This window comes from Branchiostoma lanceolatum, chromosome 10 (genome assembly GCF_035083965.1).
Source record: "Branchiostoma lanceolatum isolate klBraLanc5 chromosome 10, klBraLanc5.hap2, whole genome shotgun sequence".
In the NCBI taxonomy this organism is placed as follows: domain Eukaryota; kingdom Metazoa; phylum Chordata; class Leptocardii; order Amphioxiformes; family Branchiostomatidae; genus Branchiostoma; species Branchiostoma lanceolatum.
In genome coordinates, this window is record NC_089731.1 from 2,449,745 (window position 1) to 2,465,579 (window position 15,835).

The following is a 15,835-nucleotide window of genomic DNA, read 5'->3' on the forward strand; positions in this document are numbered from 1 at the left end:
CTTTGGCACTTCTCTGATGCACACAGCAGCTTCTACCACTCACTAGATGTTCATTACATTCTTATGGTTTCTGTACCACTTGAAGAGATCTAAAATTACATAAACTGGTGGTTCATAAGTGATGCAGTCAAGCAGGAATGGCGCATGCCAAGATGTCACGCCTCGACCTTTATTATATCAACATAGACATGTCGTCCATCAATCAATCAGTCTTTCGATCGATCGATCAATTCTACAATCATCCGTTTTGAGACAATTTTCGTCCAGCCAGGTGGTATACACATGTGATATTTCGGGTCCTGGCCCCCTGCACAACCCACCTTCGGCATTGCTGTACCAGATTCTGAGCTAGTAGTTGAGGTGTTTGTATGCCAGAACGGCCGCAGGTTGGTAGTCTGATAGCCTGCTCACTGTCTTAGGAATCCACGAGGCGTGAGAAACTTTGACGAAGTCTTCAGTAAATCTACAGAAACGCTTGACAGTCGGAATATGTCATTTTGCGCATTCTTGTCATTTTGCTGTGTCAAGACTATGGCATTAGCATTGTCCACCATGATGCATTGGTACCATAGTCTATGGCATCGTACACATATGCAAACCTGAACATAGGTTTGACTCTAATCATACCGGGAGACCATGATGGCTCTTGACCAAGGTTCTTGGCGTTATGGTCTCCCTAATTACGAACCTTTGGGTGCGAGTTAGGCGCGGGCGTGTTTGCCTGGTCTTTCCTCTTTGGAAAGAATCTCCAAGCTGATATCGCACTATTTAGGTATTGGCAGGCTGGGTACCACACAGTTTCACTGTAACATTGTCGTGGAGTTGTCAGGCTTGCATGTAATATTGTCTGCTGTGTCTTGTGAGACTTGCATTTGTTCTTCAGTTCGATCTGAGACTGTCCTGGTGGAAATTTCCACCCGATTGTTCAGAACATCTGTTGAGACGAGAAACTTTGCGGTGGGAAACTGATAACACAGACAGACCGTTTACTGTCGTCTTCCCTTCCCCGATAAAGCCTGGATCGTCTGCAAGAATAGATCTGGGGTTGGTCACTGGTGTCAAACAAACGCCAGGGTATATCGGCGAAACGTCCAGTCTTTTGCCGCACTTTATTTGTGAAGACAGATTGCATGCGTCAGCTGGTGTCGGTATCCAGGTTGAGCTGGGAGATATGGCGCGCTGCCAGATGCGCACGGTTTGTACGGGGCAGATGCAGCCAAGCTTCAATCAACCGTTGTTCTGTGTGCCAAATCTATGATGAATAGTAAAGGTCGGATAACAACGTACAGAACAAAAGTCTCAGGGAACTCAACTAAGACATCACCGCGTTCAGGGCCATGCTCGTTATTTGATTAGGTTACAAGGATACACATAGCTCATACTAATATGCATAGATGGGATTCACGCCATCTTAGATTTTGGCCAGTGCTCAAGAGCTTAGGAACTGTTTTGACAGCGATTAGCGACACTGCTTGAGACTGATAGCAGGTTGCGACTAAGAGAGTACCCACCAAAAAACAAAAGATAATGCTGTAACTGTCTTCGAAAATTAGTATGCATGTCATCTTTGAAGCTCACCTGCGTAAATATTTACAGCTGAAGTCTGCTCGAACGCAAAAAAAACCGGACGGAATTTCCCGCTGCCTTTAAACGTTTGTTGCAAGGCGAGCTGAAATTGTACTCAGTTCACTCTCTTGTCTTGAGCCCACCTTAAGATGTTGTCCATAGAACTGAGGTTGTGTGGTCAGAGCAACACAGACACAATGTTTACCGTTTACTCAGTGAGTTCTGAATGTGACCCAAAAGTTGCTGCAGCATCTCTTACTAGTCTTAGCCAAGACGCTATCTGCTTTCCGTCCCTGCCAGCCGGGTTAGGAAGATAATCCCAACATTTCATCACAACAAAGTCAAGAGAAAGAACGGGCTGATGAGAAGTCACGGCAGAGCTTATGTCGGACGTGGTACCAGTTAGAGGGAATTGGCCCCTTATTCCTGTTGGGAAGGGGTTATTATATTCCCCTTCCAGTGGGAAGGGGGATATATTGTTTTTGCTTGCCTGTTCTTCTTCTTCTTCTTTCTTCTTCTTCTTCTTCTTCTTCTTCTGCCAAAAACCAAGTAGATGTGCGGTGGTAGCTCTACTAATGGTATTGCAGAAAGTCATATGTACCTTATGTTACAATGTACGGATGTTATATTTGAGATGTAGGTACCTATAGGAAAGGTGAATACACCTGACATTAAATTATGCTAATGAGGACCTCATTTGCATAATTTATGCAGAAACTTGTATTTCCCTTACCGTAAAAGCTACAGATGTCATATTTGAGATGTAGGTACCTATAGGAAAGGTGAATACACCTGACATTAAATTATGCTAATGAGGACCTCATTTGCATAATTTATGTAGAAACTTGTATTTCCCTTACCGTAAAAGCTACAGATGTCATATTTGAGATGTAGGTACCTTTAGGAAAGGTGAATACACCTGACAATAAATTATGCTAATGAGGACCTCATTTGCATAATTTATGCAGAAACTTGTATTTCCCTTACCGTAAAAGCTACAGATGTCATATTTGAGATGTAGGTACCTTTAGGAAAGGCGAATACACCTGGCAATAAATTATGCTAATGAGGACCTCATTTGCATAATTTATGCAGAAACTTGTATTTCCCTTACCGTAAAAGCTACAGATGTCATATTTGAGATGTAGGTAACTTAAGGAAAAGTGAACACACCTGGACATAAATTATGCTAATGAGGACCTAATTTGCATAATCTATGCATAAAGTTGTATTTCCTTTACCGTAAAAGCTACAGATGTCATATTTGAGATGTAGGTACTTTTAGGAAAGGTGAACACACCTGGACATAAATTATGCTAATGAGGACCTCATTTGCATAATTAATGCATTAACTTGTATTTCCCTTACTGTGAAAGCTACGGATGTCATATTTGAGATGTAGGTACCATTACGAAGGGTCACAAAACCTGGCCATAAATTATGCTAATGAGGGCCTCGTTTGCATAATTTATGCATATCCCTTACCGTAAAGGTTACGGATGTCATATTTCAGATGTAGGTACCTTTAGGACAGGTGAACACATCTGTATAAAAATTATGCTAATGCAGACCTCATTTGCATAATTTATGCATAAAATTGTTTTTACCTTACTGTAAAGGCTACGGATGTCATATTTGACATGCAGGTACCTTTAGGAAAGGTCAGAAAACCTGGCCATACATTATGCTAATGAGTGCATTATGCATAAGTTATGCATAATTTATGCATATCCCTTATCATAAAAGCTACGGATGTCATATTTGAGATGCTATATGCTAATGCCGACCTCCTTTGCATAATGTATGCAGAAACTTGGCAATATCCTTACAGTCAATGCTAAGGATGTCATATTTGAGGTGTAGGTAATGGAAGGGGAATATTCTGCATTTTCCAGAAAATGTTGCCATTCTAGTGTTTATTTGGTATTTGAAGTCTGCATGGCATGAATCATGATAAGCGGACTATAAAGAATTATCAATCATGATCAATGGCTTATCAAGATCCTCAAACAGAAAACCTCAAGCTTATCGTAAGTTCTACTTGATGTCCAGTGCTTATGTAGGACGTGGCACAGACTAGTGTCGTGATAATTGGCCCCTCGTGTCTTTTGGTAAACGGTTATTTTTTTTTTGGTAGGGTAGGGTTTAGATTATGATGTGTCATCCTTCTTAATGTAGATGATAAAGGATCAAGGGCCTGTCGAGGTCCTCAAACAGTAAACCTTCTCGTAACTGCTTGATAAGCAGTCATGCCCAGTGCTTATAAGTTATATATAGGACGTGGTACACGTAAGTGATAATTGGCTCCTCGTGTCTCTTCGGGAAATGTTATCACCCGACAGTTATTGGGTCAGGAGACCTCTGATTCCTGTTCTGCAATGGCTATGGTAAATGGTGACATCACCTGTCCTGTATTAGACACGGAGATGATTTGTACTGTGTCATGACATACTTCCCAGATCTTCGCAGAGCCGTAAGCAGCTCCATGCATCTGCACAGTAAGCCTTGTTGTAAAAAATATCAGACACGACATTCACTTTTAACCTTTGCAAACGTTTCTCTTCTCTTCTTTCTTATGTTGCGGATCATTAATGACACACTTGGGAAATCGGATTTAGTCTATAGATCCTTCCTTCTGAAGTAACGTCTTGGAAATCGACATTAAGAGCCCGTCAGGTCAATAGCTAAGAAAGACGACTTCGAGTCAGTGTAACACTGATGTTTGTGTCCTATTGTGTGGATTATTGAAGATCCGCCGGTGATATAGGCACTGCTAATTGTCTCCTTGTGCCGAGTGTTGTTAATCGTCTGTCAGGTATTTGGAAGTGAACATTCTAACCTGTTTACCAGACAGCCCGGTTAGGACATTCCTTCTTCGTGAGAAACAGAACATGTGGCCTGGAGGGATCTGGTAATGGTTGTTTTGTCTTCCTCGGATTTTGGGGATTTTTGTCGTCTGCTGAACTTCACCTTGAAGAGATCACACCACAGTGTGTGCATGTAGACACCCACCCCGGGAACGCGTACAGGTCCAAGTTCATTCACCTCCTCCTGCTGGCTAAATAATTGGGTCAGCAGCAACATGTTACAGGGTTACGTCTGCACAAGGTGCTACCAACCCCCCGGTGGGAAGGGGGTTTGGTTTGCTGAAGTTTGTGTCAGGAGGAAGTGTGTGTCTTTTAGGGTACACAAGATCTGGACTTCTTTCATTATTGGAGTCTAGGACCCACCAGGCTGGTAACTTTCTAATTATGACACAATTCACCGATGTATTTGAACATTATTAACAGGTATTCGCCATGTCAACGTAAGAAGGAGGTGAACTTCGGTTCTGAATTACACTTGAGACCAAGTCCTGACTTAAAGCCGCGAATGCCACATTCCAACCGATGCTGACAGGAAACAGCGGGCAGTAGGAGGTTAACTATGGGTGATTGAAATGAGCCACTCCGGCCGCAGGGTGATGATTTGGTTGTGATTAAGTTCAATAATGTTGCTGGCCTCACACTGAGACTCAGACACACAACATCGGGGAAGGGGTGAGTCAGGGCCTGGGGCCAGTGGACCGTAGCAATTCGCAAAATGTAACACCGGCTGTACAATATTCTCAGCGCAATTTAGAGCTTGTCATTGCATTAGATTGTGATGTCAGCATCTTTGCTTCTTTCTCTTCATGATTCATGCTCGAGGGACACCCGGTTAGAAACTTTGACCAGAATCGAATGTCGTTGAGGTCGTTGAAGGTCATTTCCAAGGAATGTTATAATTACTCTCCTAACGACACCTGTTTGGGGGTTGATTCTCCATCTTATCTATGTACTTAGACATAAAGTGGGTTGGCTCAGCAGGCTCGGTCAGCAGCCATCACTTGTTCACAAAGTCAGTTGGCATCAGACCTTTGGTTAAACACGTGACCTCTCCTCCCCATCTCTACAGTTTAAAAAGACCTCCCCGGACCCCCCAGATTAGTCTGTATAACGCAAACTCCAGCTGTCCGGGGATTTCTGTCCCCTCCCCGCGGCTATGCGGTTACAGGGCGGCAAGCCGTTACAGGAGCTTGATTGAGTTCAGGCTACCCCCAGATGAGCACCCCCTGTCGCCCCCCCCCCCCGCCCCCTCACATCTTCAGTTTCATCGCTTGGTACCAGCCGTGCTTAATGTTCCCAAACTGGAATAATTGGAAACCCTCCGTGTACCCAAAGCATACCCGGTGACACGTTTCAATTTCATGTCCCAAACCTTGACCTCTATGACCAGATTAGAATGTCATCAAGGTCGCTGAAGGTCATTTACAATGAATATTATCGGTACGATCTCTTCACGGCTGTGGACTCTCCTTAGCCTGAGTGTCATCCTGTTTCAGTTCCAGGCTCTACCTTCACCAAACAGGTAGAGCCTGGAACTGAAACAGGATGACACTCAGGCTAGACTCTCTTCCCCACTTTACAATCCTGCCCTGCCCCAGATGAGCACCCCCCCCCCCCCACATCCTCAGCCTCACCGTTTGGTACCAGCCGTGCTTCACGCCAAATAGGAACAATTGGAAACCCTCCGTTTGCCCGGTGCTGACAGCTGGGAGAACAAGTGGGCTGAGTGCGTGGTTGCCAGTTAGGGCTATATTGAAAAGTGACAGAGCTGATTATGCTGGCGTTATTTCGTGGACCTCCTTCTGCTGAAAGGTGCATTGACCTACCTTGGTACGACAGAATGGATTAACGTTAAGGATGCCCACGTGTACACACATAGTCCTTCGAAAAGCCTTTTTATTTTTCGTTTCCTCAAACTGCCGGCCAGGCCCCGTTAAGAAATGTGACCATAGGCATTGCAAAAAGTCGTTTTTCTCGCGCCATGTGACCGAGAAATGTCACTTGCATGGAGCGTTCTTGTGAGATTATCATCTCCATTGAGACTCATTGAAGTCATTGATTGTCCTGGTAGCTCATCGTCTCTAGTGTCGGACAGGTTCTTGTAGGAGGCTCTAAGCGTGTTGCTGCAGGTGCAGGTCGAACTTTACGCCGATCCTGGACAAACAAACCGTGCCTGCGATCTGTCAATCAACACCTCATTTGTTTAGTTTCTCCAAATTAACTTCGTACGTCCGTAAGTGATGTATGCCTTTATTTGTGGCCACACAACAGTACTTACTGTTCTTTGAGATGGTAATGTTGGGATTTGTATCAGCACGTGTCAGTGACTTCAGTCACACTGTAACCTGTTGTTTAGGTCTAATGTATAGAATATCTCAGCTGAGTGACAACTCAGTGTAAGTAAGAGTTTGTACCTGTTAAGTCGCTGCCTGTCACCAAAAAGACTGTGTCTCAAATACAAACCAGCGCAAGATCTGTTCTGTCACAGGAAACGTAAACGAGTCAACAATGTGTTTTTCATGGAGACAAAGTGTCAGAAAACCTTCAGATAAGTGTACACTACTTTACTCTGCAACGCCTATGCACGGTAGGCAAGGTTCATTTGGGTTCATGGTGTGGATTAGCCTCGTATCCAGCCTTGTACAGCTTCGGTCCGTTTCCCCAACGGTTGCTGCCCTGTCACTAGGGTGTCGGTGTCCTGTCTACGACCCGCACAGGTCTGAGTACCAGGCTAGCCTTGGGTCAAAGTTCACCAGGGTACCAGGTGTGACTTCTCGCGTCCCGGGAGGCATCGGCTGATCTGTTTTTGTGAGGAAATTAAAGGTTTCTTACTGTGACCTCCCAAACAGACCTGTTATACATAACACCGAAACTGTTGCAACAAAATACTCGGATTTGGCTCGAAGAGATTCAATTAAAAAGGTCGGAAGCGTAACGTAAACAGTGGTGTACGGTGCCCTGTTGGTGCAGGTGGCAGAATTGATTAGGCGGCAAACGAGGCCCAGATAAATTTTACTCGCATCAGCAAAAAAACGTTACAAGTCAGAGGGAAGACCTAGCCACATGGTACAAATTGTTTTTGCTTTTCTTCTACTTCTTATCAAGCTCATCTATAATAAACGTTTTCCCTTTACGGTGAAGAAATGGGTCTTAATTAAGGCAGTAAAGACGTTGGACTTCGCAGCTACCCGATGTCATACAACATATCGTATACAAGGAATACTGGAAACTCTCCGTCTATATATGAAGCCGTTGAATCGTCAAATCTCCGCAATATACGAAACTAGATCTTGAGAGATCAATGCCTTGATGCTATTAGCTTACTCTCATCTCAAATAGCCATACTTTCCATGTGATAGGAACTGCATTACGTAATAGATTTAAAACATTGACATTTACCTAAAATGCCTACAGGTTAGGCAACTTGTAACCTGGAATCATTTAGCGGGCGGAGGCAAACTTTCCTTGGGGGCATGTTGGACCTGGTACCGTAGAGCTAGCTTGTGTGGCCCCTGACAACAGTTTGGATTCCAGGTTGTTTAACTTGTGTCCATGATTTTATAACCTGGATGCCATCACGGTTGGTGGGGGCATGCTGTCCCTAGGCTAGAACCGAGGAGCTGGCTTGTGTCGGCCCTGGAAACGAGTCTGGCATCCAGGCTAATGATCTTACGTGCCTGATGGATAACAGAGTAGTGTCTGTGGCGACTCTGTGCCATCCGAAGACACTGACCCATGTCCACAAGGCCTTATCCTGTGGGCAATGTCCAACAATTTGTAAATACTTGAAGCACAGTGGACAATGTCCAATGGTGTGTCAGTGGTTTCTACCTTGCTGATGTCCGCCAAACTGGCGACTGCTTTGACATGTGGGTTGTGTTACCGACATCCTTGTTTATCCAAGGCTTTGTCAAATGTGTGGAAGTAGGTCGGGTGTGAGAAGTGTTGATACAGACTGTCGAGATTACAACCTTCCTTTCTTTTGCTGCAAGTCGAGTAGCAGATGGTGTTTACAGGCTACAGTTCCACCGTCTTAAGATAACAATTTCTTACGTTTCAGTCCTGGTTCTGCTAATAGAATTATTGGTCATTAAAGTGACATAGAGAAGGGCGAAGACTAGTTTATTGTCCGTCTACGACAGTGGATGGGGGTGGGTTGGAACCTGAGTCTTGATCTTTTGTAACTTTCTGTGAGAATCTCAACCGTCGACGTTTGATGTGGTCATGTGTGGTTTGGTTGCTTTGGTCCGATAACCGTTGGCTAAGTATTATGGTCAGGAATACGCTTTAGGTCAGCGTTCAAGGACCACCAGAGGTACACCAGTAAGCCTACTCTGCGTCGTGTAGAGAGGAGGGGGCGTCTCCTATGTCGGGATCAGACACCCAGCAAAGACGCGCTTGACAATTGAAAAAAAATGAATTCTTCTTTGGACAGTTTAACGCTCGAATAGGAGTATCACTTGTAACAACTTGGCTTCACTTGGGCACATCCCTGGCCGCGTGTGGCCTTCAAACCTTTCCGGAATATGATGGACTTCTCTCAAAAATGTCTGATGATATCCAGGGTTAGAACTGACACCTGTTTACGTTCTTGTGTCCTTATGGTTACCTCCTCCCGGCATTGCCCCTTATTCAGCAGAAAGCCTGGCCCGTCTCCAGATGTCTGATTATATCGAGGTTAAGAACTGACACCTGCTTTACCTTCTTATGTCTTTGAACTATGTACCTTAGTTACTGATACCGAATTGTTATATTGTATATAATTGGGATCATTGTGTATTATGTCTGCGCATTGTATTTGTATCCAGGGAGCCTGAAAAACAGGTCAAGAGACCTGAGTGTGTCTTCTGGTTGAATAAAGAAATGAAATGAATGAAATAGTGTAGAACACCTATCTCTCCCGGAGACCATCCCCTCCCGGAGGCATTGCCCCCTTATTCAGCAGAAACTTTTTGAGAAAGCCTGGTCCGTCCTCTCCTCGATCCTCCCACGCCGTGACCTATCGTCACACCCACATGTCTGCCCTGTCTCCTCGGGGGATAATATTGTGCCAACCAAACATGCGGCTAGGTTCAACTACTTATATAAGGCACGTCAACTTTAGGAAAATAAACGTACAGATGTTTTTTGTAAAGACTGGTTTCTTCATCATTTCTTAAAATTCAGAGCCTATCGTGCCCATGCTTGTGTAACGAAGGAAATGGTATAACATGTGCTTGTATGAATGTGTATACAACAGTGGTTATATAATGTAGTTTTGTGTGGTCTTTGCCATCTGGAGCACTGCTGCAGTGTAATGATTGATTGATGGTAGTGATAACCTGTTTTTCTGTGGCTTGGGATGGTTTGTGTAACACAGACTTGTGTAACCTGGGCTTGCATAACATGGGTTTAACCGGGTTGGGTCCGTGATGTCTGAGTTATTCAACATCAGTTTGTTTGTTTTTGCCTTTATTTAGACTCGAAAAATGCAATGTTCGGCCATCAGGGCCGCTTTTTATAGCGGTCAAGTTGGGAGGAGTGTCGTTGGGAATATTACAAATGCTTGGTCAACAAAGATTACTAAAAATAATATCTCTGATACAGCGGTAGGTACGCATGTGCAGCCTGAGGTTGCATGTGTATGCGTTGAGTTTTGCAACATGTTTGTCATGCTTGTAATTGTATGCCCTCAGATCAGCAAGTTAAGTGTAATACCTTATCTTGTTAGCCTGACTCGGGGTTGTCTGTCCTTAGAGTTACTTGTTGAAGAACATCACATTCCAAACCGTCCTTTTTGCCAAAGAAATCATGATGTTCTGGGCACGTAGTGAAGATGTTTAGAAACCCATTGTTACTTCAACGGCAGCAAATCCATGGTCTTCATCCGGCATTGAGCCAAATGAGCTTTTGGATCGGACGTGGTAAGTAAGATAAGAGTATCTGATAGAAAGCTGCTTCCATTTAAAATCGGACTACGAGTGCAGAATTTGAAATTATCTTTGGCTTTCTTTCTCTGACAAGAAGAGTGTTGTCATTTTGCTATCTCTCAAGTGGTTAAAACGTCACACGCTAACATTCAAGCCGTTCAACTGTGTCCTACTTACCTGGTTATAAGATGTTCACCATGTGTGTCTGCTTAAAGTAATAACGTTACCAGTTTATCAAGCACAACTCAGTACTTTTTTTGATTTGGTAGATGAGTCCGATGTTCTTCTGGTTAATCAGATCTTTATCAATTGACCAAAACCCTGATGTGTCTCAATCAAAGCTAATCACGCTTCGAAGTCAAGAAGATCAAGTCAAAATGGAAATCGATCAAAGATCTGCTTCTTTATCTTTGTTGTCTTGATGAGTAGATAGAGGTGCACGCCCCTATCTTAATATACAGTTGATCCCTTGTGTCAAATTGTCCTAGTTTCACAGTGCTAAACCTGCTTCTGTTAACAAGGACATCTTGGTAGTTACATAAACGTTTTGCGTGCTGATTTCCAAGGCCGCCCAGGAAACATTACACGGGAATGTGAAATCATATCCAGATTATCAACAATCCACACAACCCTTGCAGGCGAAATTACGTAACAAGACCGTCATCCGGAAATCCTGTCGAAAATCATACAAGTGAGATTTTTATTCAAGTGATTAGGGGTAATTGAACGTCAGATCTCGGAACTCGGAGAAATACTAAATACATCAAAACAGCTGTAAGTGAACTGTCCTGACAAACACAAGATCTCAATCTGTAGAGGAGCCAAAACCCTGATACTTGAAGATTCATTTGTCTAGGGTTACTGAACCTGGTTGCATTAATCAATACGTAAGAGTCATGGATAAGGACATGAAAACTAAAATACTAGTCACAAAATCACGTTTAGAAGCAAATTAAACCTCCTAAATGAGCCATCGGTATGATTTATGGGGTATTTGTGTGTTCGTAACGAAGGACAAGAAGTGCCTCAAACGGTATTAGTTTGTTTTATGCCCTCCATAGTTGGCAGTTGTTCATAAAGCTACGAATCATCGCGATCTGTAGAATCATGGGCTCGGGGGTCAGGACAGCTATTGCAGGAATGATGTTCCCTGCAATACGCCAAGGGTTTTAGGGCCGCCAAGTCATTGGCAGATGCTTATCTTAAGGAGTTAGACCAGCTCCAGTACTTCTGTAACCAATAGTGGCAGTAACATCTGAAGTTGTTCTGGCCGGGGGGTTGGCAGGAGTCAGCGCCAAACATGACGTTTCACTTCCACGGTGAAGTCTGCTACTCTGCAACCCGACCAACAGCTTCCCCTGCTTTGATGCCATACTATTGCCAGCACTTTCACAACCTTTGGCTTCTACAGGACCTAAGGCTAAGGGGCTGCTGAAGCACAGTGTTCCCTCGGCTCTTATGCATTGTGCAGCCGAGGGGATTGTCTGTATAGGCCTGGCAACAGGCTGTTGTCCTGATTGCCAGACACTATTGCCAGCACCCACACGGGCAAGCTCCTCATATCTGTCCTTCAGGCCACCAAGGAAAATTTGCTCCCGTGCTACCTCCACCCCTTGATCAGCCAGTTCCTATTATAGCCTGTAGTTCAGCCATGTTAGCTTTGGTCTGCTCCCAACGTCGCTACTCCGCCAACAAGACCGATGACGGTGACGTTGGGAGCGAACCAATGCTAACAAGTTTGGACTAAAGGCTAGCCAGTTCCCGGTCTCTAGGTTCTATATAACTGCTGATGAGATGGCCTTTGTAAGCGCTGGCAATCCTCTGGCAGTACCTTGGGTACAAGCTATTAACCTCCACATCCATCACTGCCCAGCCGCTTATCTTCAGGCGTGTCGCACCTGCTGCTGGAGACGGCGCGGGGACTTGTCCTATATGTGAAACTGAAAGTGATGATGTTTGCAACAACGTTTGCAATAGATAACGTACCACATAGTCTGTGTAACGGAAACTTCGCTGTCCTGGCTTTTATGGCCCCTCCTTGGGCAAGGGCTAGATGCTGGGCCGGCCACAATAGCGCGATTCAATCAGGCCACATAGCAGAGCTCACATTTGACTTATTTGATTTTCGAAAATAACGATCCTTTAATACCTGTCTGTTGTGCAAAATTAGCCTAATCAGATTAATCATATAAGATGTCCTAGACGCAATCTTGGAGGCGTAAACTAGAGATCCTCTTAGAGACCTTTCATGTGGTCGGTCTAGACACAATAAGGAGCAGTTAAGTTATAGATCAATGTTATCAGCCTTTCGGATGCCCCCTGAACTCCCAAATGGTTTCCGTTCAAGTTCTCGGTAACCCCGGGCGTTGAACTTTGTATTGTTGGGTGTTTTGCTGGTTAATTAGCCAGTCTAGACCCCGGTAAGCACCGCTTCCTCCTATTGTCCTGTAACACAAGATGTGTGACCTTTCCGAACATGTGTGGGTTTGCTGATACTCAGACATTATCAAGATCACAAATAGATCGTTTAGATACTGACAGAGAAACCGGGAGATATCTGTTCTACAAGGTTACCTCAATAGATTATCTCCTATTATGTTACCGATAAAGTAGGAAAAAGTTGAAAACGGTCCAACACCTGTTGATGGTTTTGGATGTTCGCCACTGCACTCCGTGCTGATGGTTCCTAAATTTAGAAAAATCTGGCGATCCGCCCTCTCACAGGTGGTTATGATTTCACAGTGTTGGTCTGTTGGTATGCTTTATCGCTTGTCCACGACTATAGTATGCTCTAATTGTGAGTAGGATGGTAAGGGTAAGGATTATCAATGGGGTTGCCTGATTTTAGTAGAGAAAAAGTCCTGTATGTAAATGTCGACTCGATTTATTTGACCTAAATGTGAAGACCTAAAAGTGCCATCCTAGTTAGTTCCAGGGCGCCCATATTCCCTCCCCCTTGCCCTTGGTTGCTGAAGTGGGAGTAAGGGTACACTGGAACTCTAGGATGACGCTCAGGCTTAGAGTTGAAGGTTGCTGTGTAAAAAGATAGTCTGGTGATCATTAAGCCTCACAAGCTGACATACGGCAACAAAAAGGCCCAGTTTCAACGATAGCAATGCCTGCCATGTTACGTGTTATCTCCTTGCTTCCCCAGTAAGTAATTAGAGCAGTAAAACAAACGGTGCCGGTCGGTGCCTGGTACTTTCACAGGGCGTAAATCGCCCATAGGTCTCTTCTATCGACACCTGTTCTCTGACATGGCGGGAGAGGAGGCTTGCTTCTTCTGGAACTCGTTTAATGTCACTTGCAGACCGTAGAAATCTAACTCGTGCAGGCTGATATAGCAACAGGGTGCCATTGACATCAATTGCAAATGTCTTGATGTATCCGCCATTGTTGTTTCCTCTCATGCCAAGCACATACCATGCACTAATCGTTGCTGATGCCAGAAGAGTGACTGACCGAGCCTGACTCCTGCTTCAAACATAAAAGCTTTACTCCATGCTCAGTGACCATTGCATCCTACTGATCGCCTGTCTGTCCAAACCGTTCTCATTTAGCGATCACCTGTAACCAGCTGCTACCTGCTTGTGCATTGATTCGCATGTCTGCTCTCTGTGCAATGCCCACATGGCCCCCTAGCGGAAGCTTTCAACAGGACACTTACTCTCCAGGACACTTACTCTCCAGAGGACCCTGCAACCACGTGCAATTCGCTAACCGACGCTTGCGCCGCTTTGCAAATGATTTACCCAAATATCAGTGCAGTTGTTAAACGGAAATCGCAATGCGTTCCTGGAACTTGTCTGCACTACTTACTAGTTTGTAACATGTGCTTATCAATAACCAATGTTGCCCTGGAACTGTCTACAGAGCAGATACGCGCCATTGATGTGATTAATTCCCTAAACACCGCACTATTTACCCTAACGTCTGTGTCCTGTTTGCCTGTCTGAATACTGAACATATATATATATATATATATATATGTATATATATATATATATACATGGAGGCGTTAATTTTAATTCACTTTGTACAAATGTCACTGAATATCCTTTGTAGTAAGATGTGGAAAACTAAAAACAGTAGGGCTTTGTACACTGTTGAACACACGATGCCTTTAGGAGTGACGTTTGCTCAGATTCCACCAGTAACCAAACGATGTGTACACAGTGTAATATGTAAATATCACAATTAAGCACACAATATACAGTGTAATATGTAAATATCACGATTAAACACACAATATACAGTGCAACATTTCTGATACTCACACGATTTACCAACACAGTGTAGTCTTTTGTGATAACAGGTAACCACACAATATGTAAATGTAAATGCACAATGTAGCATGTAACCACACGTAGAACCCCCTTGTGTCCCCCTGTGTTACTGCAGCGCCTCAGTGCGAGGACATCCGAGTTCCCATGTGCAGAAACCTGCCCTACAAGCAGACCATGTACCCTAAAGGCACGGGCAACTCTCTGGGCCAGCGGACCCAGGAGGACGCCGTTCGGTTCATCGCGCAGAACCAGCTCCAGCGCCTGGTGGAGTCGGACTGCTCCCCGGACCTCAGGCTCTTCTTCTGCTCCGTCTTCGTGCCGGCATGCACGCCGACTGGCGAGATCGTGCCGCCCTGCAGGACGCTGTGCCAGGCCACGCGGCGGAGTTGTCAGGCGACGCTTCGGCGGGAGAACATCCGCTGGCCGCGGGAGCTGCAGTGCGGGCGGTACCCGATCCCCGGGACCGGCAATGGCTGCACGGAAGGCCTGCAGAGCGCGCAGCATTCGTCAGGCCAAGGTCTGGTACCAGAACTCACCAAAATCCTACTCATCTAGACGAGTGGAGATGTTGTATGTTTGTTGTGTACTTCGTCTTTGGACGGTCGTCTTGCTACAAATGATCTTTACTTGTATCTTTTGCCTTAGATCGGTGCATGGTTGATGTTATTGTCTTTATTGAGTGAGGTCATTTCGTCAACCATCACCAATAGTGGTTGATGTAATGATTTCCTTGTTACGCATGACACATTGCGAATGTTGTTTGATAGCTACATCTACACGTATACGAACAACGAGATGGAATTGTAAAATATCACTGACTCAGACAGACCAGCTTTTATTTTACTTCTTCCATCAAGTTCTTCGTACACGTGAAGATTTGCATCAAGCCAAAACACTTGATTGTCAACTAACACACATAATCCAGATCTAGCTGTGAAAATATGGTGCAGAGTTTTGAAAGTATCATAGGTAGTAAGGACGCTACAAACAGTTTCTCGCAAGCTTTGGGATGTATAATCCTTACCATTCATGTCGAAAAACGTAACAAATATGAATTAAAGAATACCAATTATACAATCATATTGCTACCATTTCTGTAAATTCTACAATGTCAATGAGAATTGTATTTCGCTCCATTAATATAACCATAAGATGACCATCGTCACAAACGAAAACGATGTCTTGATAAAGAACAACAGTGCTACTG

At 44.4% G+C, this 15,835-nt stretch overlaps 1 protein-coding gene across 1 annotated transcript in view; it reads left to right on the top strand.

Moving 5' to 3' along the window:
• Positions 1-15,835, top strand: part of LOC136443834 (uncharacterized) — a 51,844-nt gene that overhangs the window by 6,913 nt on the left and 29,096 nt on the right. The window contains exon 2 of the mRNA XM_066441202.1: positions 14,744-15,145. Within this exon, the coding sequence (XP_066297299.1) occupies positions 14,744-15,145 (402 nt within the window). The remainder of the gene's footprint in view (positions 1-14,743; positions 15,146-15,835) is intronic.